A 21,589-nucleotide genomic window follows, 5' to 3' on the forward strand; every position below is an offset into this window, starting at 1 on the left:
GTAAATTTTTCTAATCTTCATCTTAGACATTATGAATATAAAATGTTTATGGCTTTGTACATAATGAGAATGCTTTTTGGTCTTTGTGTTCCCAGTTTTGTGTATACTTAAACCATGTGTAAGGTCTGTGGCAGCAGTGCACTTGCCTACTGTTTTAAGATTCAGTCTTACTGTGCTGAAGAGGAGAAGCATGTAGTAGTAATTGTGTGACTTTCATTGGTCATTCCTTTGATACTCTGCAACCATTCAATTTTGTGAACACTGGTTTTGTGCTTTTGTAGAGAGCAGAGCTTGCAAAAGATGCTTTTGCAGTCATTGGTCTCCCTCTAGTGGGGAGAGGGCACTTCTAAACTGATTTCTTTAATGTGGCTGGTGACAAGTCTTATTCCTCTGGCAGTAGTTTCTATGTTTAGCTTGAGTCAGAAGCAATGGATTTGAAGACTGCCTGTTCATCCTTTGATCTTGTGAACATTTGAATAGTGTTTCTGTTATGATGCTGGCAAAAATTGATGCAGAAGTGAATTTACTGTTAAACTTGTTCTTTCATGCTTTTTGTAAATTTAGTTTACCATTTAACTTTTAAAAAGTGGGCTTATTCATCTGTATGATGGGGAATTTTAATAAGGCATCCATGTAAATTCACATTCTGCTGACAAGTTCTACCTGCACAGTAGCTTTATTTATTAGAGAATTTTATTCAAATATCAGGGATTCATTTAAGCTAGCTTTTGATGCCATTTTATAAGGAGAGTTTCTCTGCTTAGTGAAAAAGGACTGTTGTGCAGTATGATAATGTCAGCAGTATGAGTAAGCAGAGCAAGTGCCCATTTCAGCCTGAGTGCATAGAAGTAAGTGAATAATTTGTTTTTTCAGTGTCTCTTTAGAACAGGCTCTGTTCATACTGTTCATGTGTCCTGCATGTGTGAACATCTGATGGTCAGGAAGATGCATTGTTTTAGGGGAAAAAAACCTCAAAAAATTAAGTAACAACAAACTGTCCAAAACAAAACAACTGTCCAAACAGCAAACTGCCCCCCAGCCCAAAAAGCAAACCTCCCCCCAGTTTCATTTAATTTTAGACACAAATTAAACACTCTGAATTTGCTCAGGTTGGTACCAGCAATTACAACACCCTTGGGTACTATAAACATCATATGAAGAGAAAACCCTGTTTCATGTTTTTTTTTGACTGTTCTGTGTATGAATATTTCTTAAACTGGGCAATTGAAAATTATTTCACTGGAAAATTAAATACTAACTTGAGATATTCTACAATTCAAATTATGTTTTCATGGAAATGACCTTGCAAAATCAATAGATTATAGTGAAATTATAGCACGTTTTAAGAAATTTACATTCTGACATGTAAATACATGCTGCATAATCATACTGTATGTAAATGCTTTAGCTGCCTCCTGCAAAAACTTGCATGTTTGTAGTCTTCATGACAGTAATTGAGTGACTGATGTAATTTATATGAACTCTTACAGACTTAGAACTTAGTTTTGTAGTTTTGATCACTTTTATGATGTTAGTTAAAGAACTAACACTGTGACATCTTAGATTTTTGAAATTGACTGCAGTGCTTTTTGGAGCAGTACTTTCTATTACAAGTCATAGTCACAAGGGTAAAAACTTTATGTCATTGACTTTATTTGGAGTTGGTTTGCTCTTTTACTTTACTGGATACTTAATTTTTTTTAGAAAGAAAAAATGCAACTTGAGGTTTCCTTTCAGAACTTTCATGTTATGTGTTATGGGCAGACTTAGATTTTGCACTAGCTGCAGTGGTGCTGTGTTGTGTTCATCATTTATATCAGAGGTCCTTAAACAGACTATGATGTCAGACAAGTGTTGGAGCTGCTGTGATGTCAGTGGGATAAAGAAAAGGCTCCTGCAGATAATTGATCTAGGCCCCCTAAATTTTCTGTAGGATATCAAGTATAATGGTTCCTCTGATGCTGAATTGCATCCAGATAAATCAATCCAGCTGAAAGGTGGTGCTGTGTTTTTTTTTTAATTTTTTTTATTTTGGTTTTTAAATATATTGCCTTGTATTTAATGATTTGACCTCTTCAGTGTGAGCTGCATAGCTCATTTTTGACTTCTCACCCCTCTTCGTTAGTGTATGCATTCTCTAAAAGGTGAAAAAAGGGGCTGTAGATACTAGCCATTATTCAAAGGTGAATGTTTTAGGTGTGGGATGATTTTGAAAAGGTTGGTATGGAGTTCTGCATGTTATGGAAATTGAAGATGAAACATAAAAAGCGGGGCTGACCATTGCTATGCTGCAAGGTGTCACGTCTGGAAATCGTCTTGGATTGTATTTTTCAAGTATTTTATTCTCTCTGCTGGATCTCTCTCTACCTTCAGTATGTTTGAAAAGTGTCTTCTATGTGCTAATCATAAGAAGGGATGTATGTACCCATCCATTAACCAGACTGTGCTCAGCAACGTTTTACTGCTGTTGTAAAAATCCGCTAGAAGTAAGAAATTAGTAGAGAAAGAATGTTGTTCTACATTGTTGAATGTGGGGATTTTTGCCATGCTTTTCTCTTATAAAAATGAGAAAAATTAGAAACATTATGGCTATTCCATTCTCAAATGAAATATTATTAGTCCTTTTGCAGTGGAAATTTATTTATTACATGGATTTTAAACCTTTTTCAAGGATGACCCCAGACATGATCTTTGCATATCCTTTAGGTAGAGCTTATAATAGCTTTATGAAGACAGTGTAACATGGAATTACTATAAAATTATTTTTAAAATAATCAGTCTTAAATCTTCTGCCATTTTAGAACAGCAGTAAAGATTTTGGAACCCCCATATTTCTTCTTGTTCCCTATCTGAAGGTACATCAGGATTTTCAAAGTGGAATTTTGATTCTAGGAGAATTTACCTTACAGCTCATTGAATTTTTGTTGTTTCATTTTACTAATGAGACTCCTAGTAGTTACAGGAATTTTTGTTTTGATAAATTCGTTTGCAGCAGTAAAGGTGATTTAAGTAATTTTTGGTTGCTTACTCTTGACCCTTGTGGCGCAGTTTGCTTCCCACTTCTACCCTTATGGCTGTTGCAACTCTAGGGAAGGAGATGGGGGAGCTGCATTTGTAACTGGATTAAAAATAACATTAAAATTGTTGAGTGTTTTTAAACCAGTTCATTAAAATGATTCATGCTCTTGCTGTGCTTTTTTTATTCCTCTGTTAAGAAGGTGGAAGAAAATACATAATATTGGTAGATATACTGGATAAGATAAATGAATTAAAGCAATGATTACAGAAAGTAATTATCTTCTTTGTAAGAGGGGTTGTACATTTATTTGATGTGTTTATTATATTCTTCCCCTTTAGACTCCTTCTAAGCACAGTTGACTTTACCTGTAAAATAGTCTAAGAGCACTCATTTTAAATTTTACAGGCTCTGAAACCACTGTAACCAGTGTATGGAACTAGGGATTGCTGCATCTAAATTGAATTACTAAGAATTCTGTAAAATAACAAGTCGTCTCTAAAAATTAATCCTTTTTTTTTTTTCTTTAAAAACTGTAGGGCTTTAGTTGTATCTAAACAAGTTTATTAGGTGAGAATCTGTTAAGTATGGAACTTGTACATTTTAGTACCATGTCCCTTTAGAATAACTAGCAAAGCAGCATCAATTGTAATGCTGTTTGTGGAGAGAATTTTTTTCAGGCTATTAATTCCTTTTAATATATGTTACCTTTGGCAGCCTGTTTGAACTGTTTGTACAGTTTGTATATATGATGTATCAGATTAAATTCTTTTGAAGGCACTTGGGTTACAACAGTTACAGTTATACCAAAGTGGTGTTTAGAGAAAACACAGATATGCATTGAAATAGACTTTTTACTATACTAGGCTTTCAAAACAGGGGCAAGTAATTAGTCTCCACTGCACTAGGGGAGGACAAGCAATTATAAAGTGTGTTGTTGCTGCTGGTTATATAGCAAGTTTTACTTGGAATACTGACTTTTATTAAAATATCCTGCCCTTGTTATACCACGTATTTGTATTTTTGTTTGCAAGAAACTGATAGCTCTTAAAAAATAAAGACTTAATGAAAGTTACGGACTATCTTCTCCAATGCTGTTTTTTAAAAAAAGATGGCACATTCATGATCCCTTGAAATTCTTTTTTATATTAAGACATTAATTTATATTAAGCCATTCAGAGTTCAAATAGTAGTAATATATTAGTCCTTTTCTTTTATGTAGCATATATAACTAAAAATCTACATGCTGATTTAGTATGTAGAGTGAGTCATCAGCTACATTTGCCACTCCTGAATTCAATACCGCCTACTCCCCCTTCCCCCCCCCCAAAAAAAAAATCATAATGCTCAAACTTCTGTTTAGTTGCTTGTAAAAGTGAGGCTTAATTATACTTGTGAACAGTGTATCTTGACAATTAATGACTAAACCCAGTCCTCATTATATTTTATTGTACTTAAAACATTGTTTGTTAGGTTGGAATTTGGTCAGTAGGGGTTCTTTGTAAAGTCTGGCTGATGTGTTTCTCTTGATGTTACAGTACAGTCTTGTTATTTCAGGACATTGAGCTTTGTTTAAAACTGAATAGATGAAGTAGTGCTTTAATCTTCCAAATCTAGAGCAGAAAGACAACTTGTACCTTAGTTGCTACACAAACACTCCTAAGTCATGCTGTAGTTAGGTATGTTGGTCAGTATGTCTTGACATTATTTTATACTTTGATTCATATCACTGTCATGGTTGATAATAAGCTGATCTTTATCATACTTTAATATCAGGAAAATGTGGCATATTATCTCAGTGTGTGTGATTTACTTTAGTGTTACTTTTTTTTCCCAACAAAATAGTTATATTGAAAAAACCCCCATTTTCAGGCTTATTTAAGATAAATTGACTTTAAATGACTGTTTTGCTGCAGTGGAGATGGCACTCAGCTGTCCATTGCCTTAGAACAGTATGGACATTACTGTAAAAATGCAGTACTTAACAGTGGTTTCCCATCTTGTATTTGTCAGTTTTCTGACAAAGGAATCTGTTTTGGGTGTTGTCATTATCCTCTGTCTCAGCTTCCCCGAAATCCTACAATGGTTGCATGAGCTTCCTTGAGCTATGTGAGACGTTCTGTATGTTCTAGCTAGGAGAATGTCATGTAGTAACCAGCTCTAAATCAGAATTTTGTTTTGTTTTGTTTCTCCTTTTGCTTGCAGTTGTCTTTACTGAGGTTTGCTACTGTGGTGTAACTGTCTGGAAAAATGCAAGGTCTCTTTTTAAGTAAAAGCAAGTACAAAGAGAAATAAAAGTTCTTTGTTTTCTAAGCTAGACAGTCAGTGGTTTGTTTGCCTAAAGGAAATAGGCAAATGATAGGAAATAAAGTGTTTATTCTGTACTCTGAAGTATTTGGTAGGCTCTGAATAACTGAATGCTTGTGCTCAAACTCCTTATTGACCCCTTATTAGTATATGAACTATGCATAGCAATATTCAATATATATTTATTTATGTATACTTGAAATGGGCTAGTTATATATTTTAAGGAAGAGATCTAATGGCCATATTTTGGCATTAATTCAGATAGAATGTTTTATTTCTGAAGAATCACGTTCTAAAATGGCATCGCTTTGCATTTTTTAAAAAGGAAAATATTCAAGCATCAGAAGATTTTAGAAGGGAAAATAATGACTTGAAGAAGAAGCATGATGAGGCTGCTTCAAAAGTTCTCCAGCTTGAAGAAGATATCATGACTGTTACTCAAAAAGCCATTGCAAAAGAAACTGAGTTAGACAGGTACTTAGTCTTTTGTTCCTTACATTCCTTATTTTACTTCTTTCTCCCCAAAGTTGTTTTTTTAAACTAACAATATTTTATGCATGGATTTTCTGTATTAATAGTTCTGTACCATTAATTCTTCAATGTTTTAGTCTGAAGGACAAACTGAAGAAAGTGATGCTTGAGAAGGAGCAACTTGAATGTGTGTTAAAGACAGAAAAGGATGAAAAAGAACTTTATAAGGTAACTTTATTACATGTACCTGTATACACTGGAATGAAGTGGTTTGAAATAAAGGTAATAATGTTTTATGGAGAAGTCTAATAAATTGAATTTGTTAAGGAAAAAAGGAAATGGGTAACTTCTGTGAACATATCTTTAAGATACTTATAGATGTTCTTGTATTAAAATGAATGAGGAAAACAGCATCTGAATTCTACCATGTTATAAAAAGGTCTCTAAGAAGGAGGATGAATCACCAGTTTATTAAAGCTCAGACTCAGTAACAAAAAATAATAGATTCTAGTGAGAAAATTCTTTAGTTATATAGTAACTGATTTAACACACTTTTTCATAACTAAAATACTTCTTAGTCATTTAAATTCTCTCCAGACTTTGTTTTCTAAATCCCTCTTCTTGAGCCTTGTATATAACACTGAGAAGCTTTAGTAGATTCTCTATTGCATTGGTTTTTACTGGGATGGCCAGATTTCTTTTGCTGGTATTGAGAGACACCCATAAATAGAATAAAATATACTGCCACCCTCCCTCCCCCCAAAGCAGAAAAAACATCCTATGCTAAAATAATGAAATCCATAGGTTGTGTGAAACAGATCAAGTGTATTTAAAACATTATTTCTGTTCCTAGATTATAAAATCTCAAAGCATCTTTTACAAGCATGGAATCCATTTGTAAATAACACAGATCTTCTGGTCTGAGTGGAACACTACACTTGAGTGTAGGAGCTATTTTGCATTATTGTAGGCAGAGTTGTTAGAAGTAGTTTGCTGTCGTTGAAAATTAATATTCCTCTTCTGATGGAGACCTGTATGCTTAGATGACTGTGGGCAGTTACTACTAGAAGTTTAATTTCTCTTTAGTTTTCTTCAAGTCATTTCTCTTTTGCTTGTCCTTAGTTGTCCAGCATTTGGGAAGAGAGGAGTGAGTCCTGAATAACTTTGTGATGTGGAGAGAAATTAGGGCTTTAACTTCTAACTGTAGAGTGGAGCTGTTGTTAGGTGACCATGCTGAAATAATTCTAGCCAGAAAGTTTGGGCTAGAGGGCAGTGATAATATCAAATATTTAATTTTTCTCTTTACCAGTTCTAATCTGCCTCAAATTAGAATAGATTAGAATTTAGTGAGCACATAAATAGATAGGTGAACAGTAGTTCTAACGTGGAAAAAGTTTGACATGTTTTAGCATCATTGCAGATACACTTGAAGAATACAGAAATAGAAAACAGCAAACTAGTAAAAGAAATCCAGACGTTTAAGAATTTGGATGCAAACAAAGAAAACATGATATCGTATTATAAAGAGGAGGTTGGCAGATTACAGCTATTAATAGCTGAAAAAGAAAATATGAAGAAAGCTATTTTGCACTCCTCATCAGACAAGGTAAGCAGTACTCAATATAATTGGCCTGATTTGAATAAACATATTTAATGTTGTATGTGCTTGACAAAAGAAAGAAAGAAAGAAGTTGAAGAAATTACCAGGGTATAGGCTAAGAGGCACGAGGATTGTGATGTTTTCTGAAGATGCAGAAAATGGTGAAAAGACTGAGATCTGTTCTAGTTTTGCAGCTTTTGAGCTTGTTGAGACTCACATGATGAACTGAGATTAACTATGTTTGGAAAGATAATTTTTGAGTTCAGTAAAAGTGGTGTGCTCCTGCATTGCCTTTAGCTTAGTGAAAAATGAAAGGAGGCTGAGGAAGAAGTTTGTAATGTAGCTGCATTGAGACTGTAGAGGGTGATGTGATGGAGAAGAAAAGAGGAGACTTGGAATGATTGCTAAAGGACTTGTTAGGTTAAATGTGCTGTCGAGCTGCAATACTGAGAACTCTGCAGTGACAGTAGGGTTTTGAAGGAAGAGGTGCCTTAGTGTGCCCTGTGGCAGCACTGTGGTTAGCAAGCAGTGTGGTGTAACAGGAGAGTGAAATTGCTGAAGAACTCATATTTATGCTGTCCATGGTCCACCTGGGGTTGCTTCAGACTTCTAGTTGGATGCTATGGATGCCTGTACTGTGTTTGTGTAGGTTTTGGTTGGGTTGTGGCTTCTGTGAGAAGCTGCCAGAAGCTTCCCCTGAGAGCCAATGGACCCATCACTGGCTGAGGCTGAGCCTGCAGGTGATGGTGGTAGCACCTCTGGGATAACAGATTAAAGAAGGCTATGGGAGAAGGGGAACCTGTGTGAAAGAAATTGCAGCTGAAGAGAAGAGTGAAAACATGAGAGACAGAACTCTGCAGACATCAGGGTCAGTGAAGGAGGGCAGAAGGTTCCAGGTGTTGGAGCAGCCCATGGTGAAGACCCTGCTGAGACAGGCTGCCTCCTGCATCCTGTGGAGGACCCCATGCTGGAGAAGGTGGATGTGCCTGAAGAAAGCTGTGACTCTGCGCTGGAGCAGGTTTGCTGGCAGGACCTGTGACCCCACAGGGGATCTGTGCTGGAGCTCTCTGTTCCTGGAGGACTGCACCCCATGGATGGGATCCTACACTGGAACAGTTCATGTGCAGCCTGTGGGAAAGATATGTGTTGAAGTTTGTAGAGGAGTGTCTCCCATGGCGGGGGACCCTACACTGGAGCAGAGGAAGAGAGTGAGGAGTCCTCGCCCTGAGGAGGAAGGAGCAGCAAAGACAACATGTGATGAATTGACTGCAGCCTCCCTTCCCCACCCTGGCTGTGCTGCTGGAAGAGAGGAGATAGAGAATTTGGGAGTGAAGTTGAACTTGAAAAGAGGAATTGGGGTCTGGGTGTGTTAAGATTTGGTTTTATTTCTCATTATCTTATTCTGATTTGACTGTTAATAAATTAGATTAATTTCCCCCCCCAAGCTGAGTCTGTTTTTGCCCGTGACAGTAATTGCTAAGTGATCTCTCCATGTTCTCATCACAACCCACAAGCCTTTTGTTATATTCTCCCTCTTATCCAGCTGAGGAGGGGAATTGTGGAGTGGCTTTGGTGGGCACCTGGCACCCAGCCAGGCTAAACCCACAATAGAATAACCATTAGGTGTTTTTTCCTGATGTACATCATCCTCCATTTCATCCAAAAGGAATGCAGTTTCTGCGCCCTGAGAGTGTTCTCTGATCTACAGTGTGATAGGCAATAATGAAATTTACTGGGAGTTTTGCTTTACAAATGTGCTCTTGATCCAAATTAGAGAGTCAGTTTAGACATAGCCTTTGAGGCCAGCATGGAAAAGTCAGATTATGCAGGCATCTTTCTGGTGTATCTTGCCAATCTTTTCCCAGCAAAACAACTCGGATCTCAAAAGACTAGAAATTGTTTTAAAGTAATATGAGTTATGAATATAATATTGAAGTGGAAAAGTAGTGCTGTTGAGAATGGACATAGAGTTTAAAAAGGGCATACTGTCTAGCTTTAGGTTACATCTTATTTTAGTCTCTTTCTTGCTTTTTTGTTTCTGAAGGTGTTAAATTACTACTGTGTTTTATTTTGAAGGGAGTGGATATGTGTCAGTACTGAAGCGATCAAACATTTATGTCATTTATTAATCTTAAATTGCTTGTGGTGTTTCTGGTGGGATCATTAATATTTTTATCTCAAATGGTGAAACTGCAGATATTTACTGAAATATGTTACCATTGTATTGTCTGCTGTAAAAATATCTAGGAGACAGGACTCCTGGGCATTTCCTTGTCTATCTATCTTCATAAATGGTTACAAAATGTATTATTATTCCTCTGGACTTATATGATATTAAAAAAAATTAACAAATAATGGACTAGAGATAGCTGAATTTATGTCTGGACTCAAGAATAAGATGATTATGTCATCAGGGAGCCTAGAGGTGGTGACTACTTCATATAGTAGCTTCTTAAAAAAAAAAAAAATTAAAATTTTATTTTGTAATCCTGGCCTTCTTAGAGGAGTGAGGGGCTGGTGGTTCAGCTTGGTCAGTTGGCTCTTGGGTTGCCTGTGTGCTTAGTGCTACATGCTGCAGCTTGCTCTTCATTACTGTTTGTTCTCTCTTCCTTCTGGAGAGCTTGTTGTGTAAGATCTTGGGAAATAGAGCTGTGAGAAAAACATCCCAAAGCTGTTTTACAGTGTTTTACATCAACAAATTGTAGGCACTGTAAACCTCTTGCTCTGTTGATACTTTCAGTGTGTTTCTGTGGGATGAACTTTGCTTTTGATGCTGGAGTCCTACAGTGATAAGAGCAGAGATATGGAAAACAGACTTTTTTTGGTCATACATTTAAAACTGAAGCTGAAATTCCAACAAAAATCCAGAATTGAAACTTCTATCTCTAGTGAAACTATTTCAGTACGAAGTAAAGTTTGCCTTTATTTCACAGTGAAATAAATTTGCGCATCATTGCTGGCAGAGAAGACAAGTGGGGAAAGTAGTGCTTGTGTACTGACTCCTTGATTTAGTAGTTTTGCTCAAGCCACCAGGAAAATGTTGCTTTTTCTTTCAGATGTTTCGCATCCCTATACCAACCTTTATTTAAGCTTTGAAATAAGAAATTATGAATTCTGTTCCATCTCTTCTCTTTCGTAGGACGAGGCAAGTATTTTGAAAGAGCAGCTTCGGAAAGCTGAAGATCAGATTCAGGCTAGCAAACAAGAAGCTGTTCTCATGTCAAAAGAGCTGAGTGATGCAGTAAATGTGCGGGACAAGACGATGGCAGATCTTCACAGTGCACGGCTGGAAAATGAAAAATTCAAAAAGCAACTTGCTGAAGCTTTAGCTGAACTCATAAAAATCACAACTTTGAAAAATGAGCAGGTAAATTTTTAGTATTGAAATTTATCTATATTTATAAAATCTTTACTGGGAATAAAATAGGTTTGCAAATAATTACCAAATTTTCTTTCAGTATTCAATATACTACCTTAAATCAAGTGCATGTTAGCTGATTTGGAAGTTTGGTCAGAAAGGAGGTTTCTGTTCTTACATCTACTTCTCCCCACATTATTTTCACAGAATAGTGCAGTATCTATGTTATTTTGAATCCTCTCCCTGTCCTAATTCTGTTAAGTCAACCACAGTAGCATTATATTCATTCAAATAAGAAAATATATTGGTAGAAACTTAGGTTGTTTTATAATGTTCTTTTGTCAGTCATAGATTCTGTCTGAATTCGTGTAAGTCCTTCCAAAATTTGTAATCAAAGTTAATTTGCTTCAAGTACTTATAAGTATAAAAAATATTAATGTAATGGAAACTGTCTTGACCTTAGTCTTGGATAAAAGTATAGTGAGCTAATACATGTTTCATCATTTTGATTAAAGTTAGCTTTATCAAGGGTCTTGAGTGACTGCAACTCTATTGCATTTATTTGCTGCTAGGATTACTGTAATGGTGTAACTGTTAAAAGAAAATATATTGACCTGAACACAATTAAAATTGTACTGTAATATTACTGTACTCAAAAGAGCTGTTATATTTAAAATGTCAAAGAATTACATATTTTTTTTAAGAGTTTCAGTTGTGTTTTGAAATGTGCTTTGAAATGTATCATGAAAGAAGTAGCAAGTCATCTGAATGCCTCAAATTAGCAGAAAGTATCTGAGCATGGCCTGTGTCGGGTTGCTGGATGCGGTTTGCGTAGCTTGTGTATCGGTGTGGTGGCTCAATGGAACCACTCCCAGGTGAAACCTAGTGAGTGCAAGTGAATAGCTGTGGACTGTGCTCTTTTGCTTTGTGGTTATACTTGTCTGTAGGATAGCTGGAACACCCCCTGGAAGGTGTTCAGACTTTTCCTATGCATTCAGACTTTAGATACACATTAATGAACCCATAAAATAAGAATCTTCTTTACCTACCTCTTGTATTTTACTGGTGCCTGTTTGCGTCCCTCAGTGTGTCCTGCTTGGAATGAAGTTCAGTTCATATTCCGCTTTTCCCTGTGCTCTACTGCTTGTGCTGTTCCTTTCTTTCCCACAAAGAAAACAGGAGCTTCAGTACTTACATGGAGGAGCATTATGCTTTTTTAATTGAAAAAAGACTTTTTAGGAAATAGTGGTATTTGAACAAAAGGGACAACAGTTTCTCTTTGTTTTTTTTTTTTAAGGAAGCTTCAAACGCAGTGGAACAGGAACTGCGCAGAGAAGTTGAAGATCTGAAGCTTCGTCTACAAATGGCTGCTGACCATTACAAAGAGAAATTCAAAGAATGTCAAAAACTTCAAAAACAAGTAAACAAGTTTACAGAACAGGCAGTAAGTAGAATGGGATAAATTGCACTTGCTTTTTTGGTAACATTTCAAAACCAATTTAATTTCCTTCTGTGAAAAAGAATGCTTTAAAAAAGGATTAAAAAGTGTGGTAAGCAATGACTCTTCACCATTTCCTTTCACAAACCTGCTTGTGAAAATACTTCTGTGATTCTCTTTAGGTACTTGTCCAAACCAAGCATAGAATTTATAGTAGCTGGTGTAGAAGCCTAGTAGAGTTTGGATGAACCTATAAGCATAACATTGTTCAAGGAAGAACTGAAGCTGGGAAAATCCATAATTACTACCTCTGTCTGGTACCACCACAAAAAAGCCCAACAAAAAGACCCCAAGCCCAGAAGTGGGGAAATAAAGAATTTGAAGTAGGGTTTAAAAGATGAGTGGGCAAGAAGTCTCCACAGCACAACATGGAGTTGTATTCCATATGTATTTTGTAATCTTAGCACTCTTCCAAGATCTGTTTCATGAATAAATGAATCTTTTGAATGATGATATAAGTCTTAGGCCACCGAGTAACTGAACCTGTCAGCCAATTTCAGATATGAGGGGCAGAGTTTTCAGAGTTTTGTGAAAATTAGAGTTGGAGAGGAGCTCAAACAGGGAAAAGGCCTATGCACAATGTCAAGATGCATAAATATGGATTCTTAAGAAAACCAGACTTAAGTATTTCTGTTATCCACAGAACATTGCATAAAAAACTCATCTTCTCATCCAGAAGGTCAGTGGTGAATGAGGTGTCATACCAGAACATCCATGGCTTTTCCTTAAAAGTCTTCCTTATCTTTGGCAATGTTGAACATCTTACAGCAAACACCAGATTTTATTGCTTTCACTCCAGAAGTCCAGCAGATATTTCTGATACAGACTTGGTTTTTCTAATGGAGTATTAGATTTAAGTTAATGAATTAAAGTGTAACTGGTTCTTTAGAAAATGGGATTTTCTTAATAATTTGCTTAGAATTTATTCTTTCAAGGGAAAAAGATCTTAATCAAGTAAGATGATAAAAATCATAGTCTGAAGCAATTTCAGTCTTTGTAGAATTAAATGTTTTTGTATATTAATTATTACCCATTGTTTAAATGAATGGTTCTGTCTAATTCTGGAGCAAATGATACATTTTGCAAGATACTTTACTTTATGCTTCGGCTTTCATTTAATCAAGTACCAAAACAAAATTTCTTTTCACAAAGAAAACTGCAGGGCATCAACAGAAACTGACAGATGCATCTAACATTGAGACAGCTACTGCCGTCCTTACAGAGAAAAAGTTGTCTGCATCTCCAGGTATCAACAGCTTAAATTTTGTCTGCTTTTATAAGCCTGAAAGTGTTGTCTATGTGAAGTAGTCACTAATAGTATTTGTAGTACAAAGTAGGTGGACTTGTTCTGTTTAATTAAGACATTAATTAGAGATGTGAAGATTGAGCGGAATATTTTGTCTCTTACCGAGTGGTAACAATCATAAATAAGTTCATGTATCAGTTTTGTTGCTAGTTTTCAATGTCAGTAGAACTGAACTCTTGAATTTCTGCTTCATGGTTAACAGAGATGGTTTTGCCAAGCTAAGAAACAGTTTATTAAAAAAAAAAAATCTTACTCAAATTTTCAATACCAGTATAATACCACAGTAATTTTGCAGTCATGTTATTATGACTATCCATTATAACATTCTGCTGTAAAATCATTCTGCTGAAAAGTTCTGATTGTGTGATGGCAAGGTCAAGTCTACTGACTGTTTCCATTAATTATAGGTGTAGTGGTTTATTAGAAAATGTTTATAATTATTATAAACTATTATTGAAAAAATAATATTTTAAAACTTCAATATGTAATTGGTTAAAACTAAAGAAGAAATCTTTCAGTATGAGGCTGGTGAGGCACTGGAACAGGCTTCCCAAAGGAGTTATGACTGCCCCATCCCCTGGGGTGTTTAAGGCCAGGTTGGATGGGGTTCTGAGCAGCCTGGTGTAGTGGAGGGTGTCCCTGCCCATGACAGGGGGATTGGAGCTAGAGGATCTTTAAGGTCTCTTCCAGCCCAAACCATTCTGTGATTTTATCATTCAGTTTAAATTGATAAATGCAAAAAAATGCTGATTAGCTTTTTCTGTGTTATTTTATAACTGACAGATTCTTGCTGTCTGTAAAGACCAAAGGTTGTAATTTCTATTAGTTTCCTCCTGTCTAAAGGAAATTCAAGTGTTTCTGAAAACATAAAATCTCAACAAGCTCAGTGATAGTGTGTGATGAAGTAGTTTGCTGGATACTTCCATGTTTTTATGTAAGAATAGAGTATTTAGAATGATAGCATACATATTTGGGCGCTTACTTTGTTTTCTTTCTTGGGAAAGTACTACATATGTGTGTATTTATGTTGATCTTCTCTTGGTGTGAGAGAACTGAACACAGATGTGCCAGTACAGTTGCTGATAGTACATAGCACATAATGCTGATTGTCCCTGCTTTGGATAACGTAGAGCACTCGGGTTTTGATGCATCAGATCTGGGCTGTCATCTCTCTTACACAAACTTTATGGAAGGAAAAAAAAAAAATCCATGTTCTTGTTTTTTTCTTCAATGTTCACAGTTAGCCCCATTTCACCTGACATAATTTCGGAATCCGTGGTAAAGGAGCAAGTGCGTGAGATGAATAAACAGATTGCTGAGAAAACAGAGAAGTATAAGAAATGCAAGCAAATGTTGGCAGTAAGTAAACAGCTGCTTTGGAAAGCTGAACAAAAAGTAGCTGTAGGTGCTAGGCCTTAAAAACCACAAGGCCTACCCAGCTGAGTTGTCTTCCTTGTTTGTGTGATACACCATGATTATGGTAGAAATCTTAACATTAGAAAACACTTTTTTGTTCAGTCAGCTCTTGACTGTGTATGGTTTTGGAGGGTCCAGACAAGGAGAACCAAGGTACAGTAAAACAAATGTCCCCATGCTTAAGGTTTTAAATACTTTCTGTTCTTACGTTAAGTGTAATTGCTCTTATAAATCAAATACAGCAGGTTGCTGTAAACCAGCTGTTGTTTGGAACAAGTGTGGCAGTGTTGATCTGATACACTGTCCAAAGCAAAGTAACTTTTCCCTATCTGCCTGTCATGGCTTTTACAGTGTTTTCATACCCGAATGGGTTTTGCCAACTACCTTGGACTCAGTCATACAGAGAGGCATTTATTTGGTTGTCTCCACCAAAGTTGGCACTTGATTTTCATTTAACCAGTTTGGATGTGTGTATGATGATGGAGTATTGCATCAGTGGCACTGGTGAAAAGTTCAGAACAGTTTAAGAAATTATGAGTGTTGTCTTGTCTGTCTTCATTTTGTGTCTTTGTTTTATCACAATGATACTATTCTATTTTAGTAAGTTTTCCAAGTTGTAATAACTGTCCTGTAGTTTTGTTCATGACCCTGTCCATGGAGAGCCTGCATTGGCTTCTGCTGGATGTTTATTCCATAGTGGTTTTTGAAGAAAGCTTTGCCTGTGACCTTCTGGATGAAAGATACTTAGATTGTCAAAGTCACTTGGGAAAGGTTTTATATTGAAGTGAGGTACTTGAAAGAATAACCATGGTTAGTAATACTAGGGTACAAAGAAACTTGAAACTGTGAAACTAAAGAGGAGTATCAGCCTGTTGAAAACTCAAGGAAAGAAATGCCTATTGAACATAATTTATGCAGTGTTCTGTGGTTCTGACCATTTCAGAGTCTTGAGTCAGGTTTGTGGAAGCCATTTGTAAATAGTCTCATTTTAAAAGCATGGAGTGACATTTTTGGGGGTGGGAGGGAGAATCTCTTAAGACTGTAAATATTTCATACCATGGTATAAACTACTTTAGGATGAGAAGATGAAATGCAGTGTTTATGCTGATGAATTAGCTAAACTGGAGCTGAAGTGGAAAGAACAAGTGAAAATCAACGAGGGTATAAAATTACAGCTGGCAGCAATGGAGGATCAGTATAAAGTAAGTTACAGGTTTTGTTTATGACAATGAATGAATGGTTACCTCTTCTTAACGTGGCTGCTTATTTCTGATAGTTCAGCTAATGAATAGCTTTAATAAGGAAAGCACTCTAAATACATTTTTGCTGTAAATACAAATTCTGCTCTTGAAGAAACAATACAGTCTTGTAATGTTTCTTTTAAAGTAAAAGAGGTCTAAGATCTACTATCAGCTGGCCATCAGTCTTTTAATACTGTGGATTTAGACAAACCCCTAAATGATGTAGTCTTGTATTACAGGGAAAAAAAGTGCAAGGGATTTCTAATTTCCTGCTGCTTACTGGAATACTAACAGGAAGATTGATTGGTGTGTTTGTCTAAAATCTTCATATTCTGTCTTGGATTACTAGTGTAGTAATGTCTAATGCATTCTATCTGAAGTCAGTAGAGAGAGGGAGGAGTGATCCATTGTTCTTAAAATCATGCAAGAACTTAATTTGAAGAACCTCAACTATAGTCTTGGTAGAATGATGTAACACATTCACCGGAAAGTCAAGCATAAGGGGCAGCTTTAGCTTGCAAGGGGCCTTAATCTTTGAGGTTATGTGATAGTAATGCTTTTGCTGAATTTGTTTTTTAGATTAATAGGGATGAGATAAGAGCAACAAATGTTCATGACACCAGCTTTTCTAGTGGTTCTCAGTCTGATGGTGATAATACAGTTGTCTGTTTTGCCTGGTTCTGCCCATTGTGATGAAAAATGATTAAACTGAACTGTGACTGTATTAGTTCTACTAGGAACCCAATTTTACTAGGAATCACAGCACTTTTTCTTTATGAAATGCTGAATTACTCTGCAGTTTATTTCAGTATTCCATAAGCCATCTTTTTCTGACACTTTCCAAAGCTCTAATTTCAATTTTATAAAATGCATGACTCTTTCCAGTTTATTTTACTAATTATCAGTGACCAGTTGCCATGCATAATTTAATGTGAAGTAAGTTTAACTTCTCAGCAGCAGGTGTAATAAATAATTGGTTCCACAATTAAAAGCATTTTGTCTGCAATTAAAAATCGCTATAATTCAGGAGGGTGCAGGTGGTAGAGAAAAAGTGAGCTTTTCTTCCCAGTCAGGAGATTTTGCTCCATTGACCTAAACTAGGAGAAAGAATTTCAGAATTGAAAAAAATTGATCAGCAGTTATGCCAAGCATTGAGCTTTGATATTAGAAAAGCAGGTGAAGAGGCAATCTGTAAAGGAACCAGAATATAAATAAAATAGTCCTTTGTGGTGAGAGATTATTTAAATCATCATTTTGAAGCCAGGAGGAGTTGTGTAATGTATCAGTTGCAGCTCCTCCCAGAGCACCCAGTAGAGACACAGCATAGATGTTCGTGAAACAAATTTAGTGTCTCTGAGGCAGGAGTAGCTTTTGGGTCTCTCAAGTTCTGTGGTGGGACATATGAAATGTCAAGAGATTTCTTCAGAAATAATAAGATGAAGCTTGCAAACCTTCAGCTGTGTCTGGGCAGCAGTGCTCCTCCTGCCATTGGTGGCACTGATACAACTCCTTGTTTTTAACACGGAATTTTCTCATTCCACAACTGCTTAGTGAAAACTGGCAAGAAAAGGCTGCTGATTAACTGCTGTTGTCCAGCAGATAAAACTTTGTGAGAATGGTTGGGTGGGATTTATAGTAACACTATGTGTTGCATGTAATTCTAGTAGACAAAACTATTTTCATCTGAAAGATTAACTTAATCAGGGAACTTTGTTTTCACGATGTAACATGCAGGGAAATAGTTTCCATTCACTAATACAAGAATCCTAATCTTCTTTTCTTATAGATTCAGCTGGCAGAAAAAGAGAGACAAATAAAGGAACTGGCATCGCAGTTGGAACTCTTTACCAGTGAGAAGGTATTGTCACACATTCTGAAATACTAATGTAATGTAGAAGTACCTCTGAGCTATTATATGGCAATTAATCAAAGCCAAATTTTACTGAAAAGTGAAATAATAATATGTCTTTATAACATTCAGATAGTATTGTATGGTATTGTGCAAAGTTGGTATTTTTCTTTGAAACTTTATTTGATTACTTTACAATTCCAGTATGAAGAATTACTTTGTAAAAACAGTCATTTTAATACTGATAAACTGGAACAAAACCAAACTTTCAGATTAAGCTAGTTAATTTTTTGTAAAACTCTAGATTGTCAAGTAGTTGGTATTTATCTTCTTTTTAAGCCAAGCATATAATTTCTAATAGACCTCTCATATTTTTCTAGTACAAAAGAAATCAAATTTAAGTTTGAGTTTTGGTGAGGCTAGTTTAGGTGGAGGGAGTAATTTTAAACACCGGACATAAGAACAACAACTCTAATAATAATAATAATGTATGAAGCTTATAAAAGCTTGGAACTTTGTCTACCAAATTTATAGATATTTACATTGCAGAGAAGAATCAAAGTGGCTTTCCAGACTGGACCCATGATTTAAAAGGTTAAGCATGGGGTAGTAGTAAACAGCATTTCAATTTATACTCATTATCAGTGTTTGTTTATAAATCAAGCATAGCTTTCTAAAAATGTTCATAGGGTGTCTCTTCAAATGTATGAAATGACTTTGTTTCTGTTTTCTTTACATACTTAGATAGCCTTTGTTTTGTTTTTTTTTTTTTAATCAGTCTCTATCCTAGCTATCCAACTTCTGGCTAAGGTTGTTTTGCACCATTTTTTTACAGTCATGTTAATCTACATTTTGTTTCAATTGTATGTAATGCTAAAATTAAAATATGAATACTACAACCTCTCATTTTAAACTACTTCCGTATTGAAGAAGAAATTGGTTTTAAAAAGGAAAATCTTGATTTCATTGCTAATTTATTGTTCCTGCTTTGAATTGAGTAAAGCTAATTACTGAGATTTTACACACTCACCAAAATGTGCAATCCTAGATTTTTAATCTTACCTGTTTTAATCATATGTTCCTTTTAGTTTATAAATCTAAAGTAAGTCTGGCATAGTTTTATATTGTATCTGGAGGATGGATGCCATCCATTACATGAGGTCTTTTTGCATTTGAGTAGTGTTTTGTTTTTCAGAGTAGTTATTGGTACTTGATTTTTGCATTTTTCTGTTCAAGAGGTTGATCTGAAGTTCACCTGTTGGCAAGAAAAAAATATTAAATTGTTCCTTTCTTAAACAGGCTTTTAATTCTTATGGAGTTGAACTAGGAGTTGAAGCTTTGGTTTTAAGTTGCAATTTAAAGTCTTTCAGGGAAAAGACACACTTCAGTCTTTGATGGTTTTATTAGCATCATGTCAGCAAATACTAAACATGAACCCAGAGAACTCAGAAGAAAATACTAATCAGAAAGAACATTACTGGAAAGCGTGTCTCCCTTAACAGTTCCTATTTTTTAATTATCGTTTTCATATTTATATATCAGAATTTTTTGCTTGAATTTTTTGCTTGGTTCTGAATTTAAGTGGCATATTCCTTTTGTTATTCATGGCATTTTGCTCTCTCTCTCTTAACCCACTTTGTTGAATGGAAGGATGAGAAAGGTTTTTATTGGGATAAATTACAGCTGATGCATTGACCACACTGAAGTCACTTTAATTAGTCTCTTTTAAGATCTATACTGGCTTAGAGTTTTAATGGTTTCTAAGTTATAAAACCTTTTTATAGTTTGTAATTATTATCATATGTATGGTTTACGTGCAGGAACCTAGAATTTTAAGTATATTAATTTTTTCAGGAGTTCTGTTTGATCATTTCTGAAAGAATGATCTGATTCATTTCTGTTAAATATCAGAAGGGATCCAGTGCAATGTATTTAATAGTTCACTAAATATCTGCCACTCATGAATTCATATGGAATTATATCAAGTATGTACATAGATGTGCTCCACATACTAAAATGCTACATTTTTGAATGGTATGATATGGAAAAAAAGAATTGTTTTTTTTTTTTTAATTTTAACTTTTAAAAACTTTTCTCACTGCACATTATCTTTAGTTGTTATTGTTAGTCTACTGATTTTTTACTGATTTAGCTAATTTTTCTTCATTGTAAAAAGGATGCAGACATTTGAAAAACATGGCAGTTCTGTTTGTGTAATTAGAACAAACTGACAACAAACCAAGAAAAAAATAATATCTTTTTAAAATATCTTCTTTGTCTTTTCTGTTCTTCATTGACTATTTTTGGTATTTATGGTATACTTGGCATAAGGTCAAAATGAAAAGACAGTAGGAAGGTTAGCGATTTTTTTTTTTGTAAAAACATATTTCATACACATTTCAAATTTTGCTAGGACTCCATAAGGTAACCACATTTTGAACTTTGCATTATTTAGGAGCTTGGCAGGACACCAGGAGATCAAGCTGGAAGGATGATGGAAGGACAGACTTCACAGCAGACATTACATTTTCGCAATCCGTATTCAGAGGAAAATGGACCAGTTCCTGCAGTGCCAAGTAGACTACCAGTATTGCAATTTGGAAACCCTTATGCAACTCAGGAAAGAAGAGGTAAATAAATTTCACATCCCCCAATATAATTTCTCCCTCTGTTTCAAAAGCAATGCCTCATTGAATGCAGGTTAAGTACCAACAGTCTTCTGACTGGTTTACAGAGCCTTTTCTGACTGATGAACATCAGTATAGGGCCTTTATTTTACGATGGGAATCAATAAGGTAAAGAGAGTTTTAAACACCTTTGCAAGAAGCTGATTCTCTCCTATTGTTTTATATTATCTAAACCAAAAATGTGTTTAACTATTGATTTTTAAAGGTAAGGTAGCATGTATGTAATCTCAAAATACAGTCTACTGAACAAAGATGTCCTAATTAATTTTTTTTCAGATGGAGCAGATGGCGCTTTTAATCCAGATGAGATCCAAAGACCACCTGTTAGAAGTTCCTTTTGGGAGCTAGATGATGTAGTGTGTAGCCAGCCTTCACGCAATCTCAGTCGGCCTGATGGTTTGGAAGATCCTGAGGACAGCAATGCAAGTTACCTTTTTTTCTTATTTCTTTTCCTTGATATGGTTACTGATGAGTTACCAAGAGTTTCACATGGGTTTTCCATACCTGATAAGCCCGGTTTATTCTTTTGTATATTTGGAATTGCTTTTTCTTTTCCCTGAAAAATACTTTTGCTTGCTCTGAAGGGGAAAACTCCATTGATGACAATATACTTGTTCCTCTGATCTCTTGAGTTACTGACAGCTTGTTTTGGTATTAGGACAGTAGCTTCTTAATTTTATTTAAGCACTAAAGTAAAAAAAAAAGTCAAGTAATCTCAATTTAGGATTTTTCTCTCCTGTGTAGTAGAATGAGAGCTCAAAATGGAGCCACATCTTGCTCATTTTATAATAGGAATATAGGAACTAAAGTGGAACAGAACAAATAAAAATGTAGAGGATT

The 21,589-nt window shown here is 35.4% G+C and overlaps 1 protein-coding gene across 5 annotated transcripts in view; it reads left to right on the forward strand.

Annotated features, from left to right (window-relative positions):
• TAX1BP1 (Tax1 binding protein 1) overlaps window positions 1–21,589 on the forward strand; it is a 56,013-nt gene that overhangs the window by 27,248 nt on the left and 7,176 nt on the right. For 2 of the 5 annotated variants that reach the window (XM_030228699.2, XM_030228696.2), the window contains 11 exons: window positions 5,649–5,797; window positions 5,932–6,022; window positions 7,215–7,400; window positions 10,534–10,761; window positions 12,050–12,196; window positions 13,403–13,496; window positions 14,797–14,915; window positions 16,049–16,174; window positions 18,000–18,071; window positions 20,518–20,692; window positions 21,026–21,171. In XM_030228699.2, coding sequence (XP_030084559.1) covers window positions 5,649–5,797; window positions 5,932–6,022; window positions 7,215–7,400; window positions 10,534–10,761; window positions 12,050–12,196; window positions 13,403–13,496; window positions 14,797–14,915; window positions 16,049–16,174; window positions 18,000–18,071; window positions 20,518–20,692; window positions 21,026–21,171 — 1,533 coding nt within the window. The remainder of the gene's footprint in view (window positions 1–5,648; window positions 5,798–5,931; window positions 6,023–7,214; window positions 7,401–10,533; window positions 10,762–12,049; window positions 12,197–13,402; window positions 13,497–14,796; window positions 14,916–16,048; window positions 16,175–17,999; window positions 18,072–20,517; window positions 20,693–21,025; window positions 21,172–21,589) is intronic. The other 3 variants (XM_030228702.2, XM_030228705.2, XM_050970571.1) reach the window with 3 other exon arrangements.

The sequence above is a fragment of the Serinus canaria genome, chromosome 2 (assembly GCF_022539315.1).
Source record: "Serinus canaria isolate serCan28SL12 chromosome 2, serCan2020, whole genome shotgun sequence".
In the NCBI taxonomy this organism is placed as follows: Eukaryota; Metazoa; Chordata; class Aves; order Passeriformes; family Fringillidae; genus Serinus; species Serinus canaria.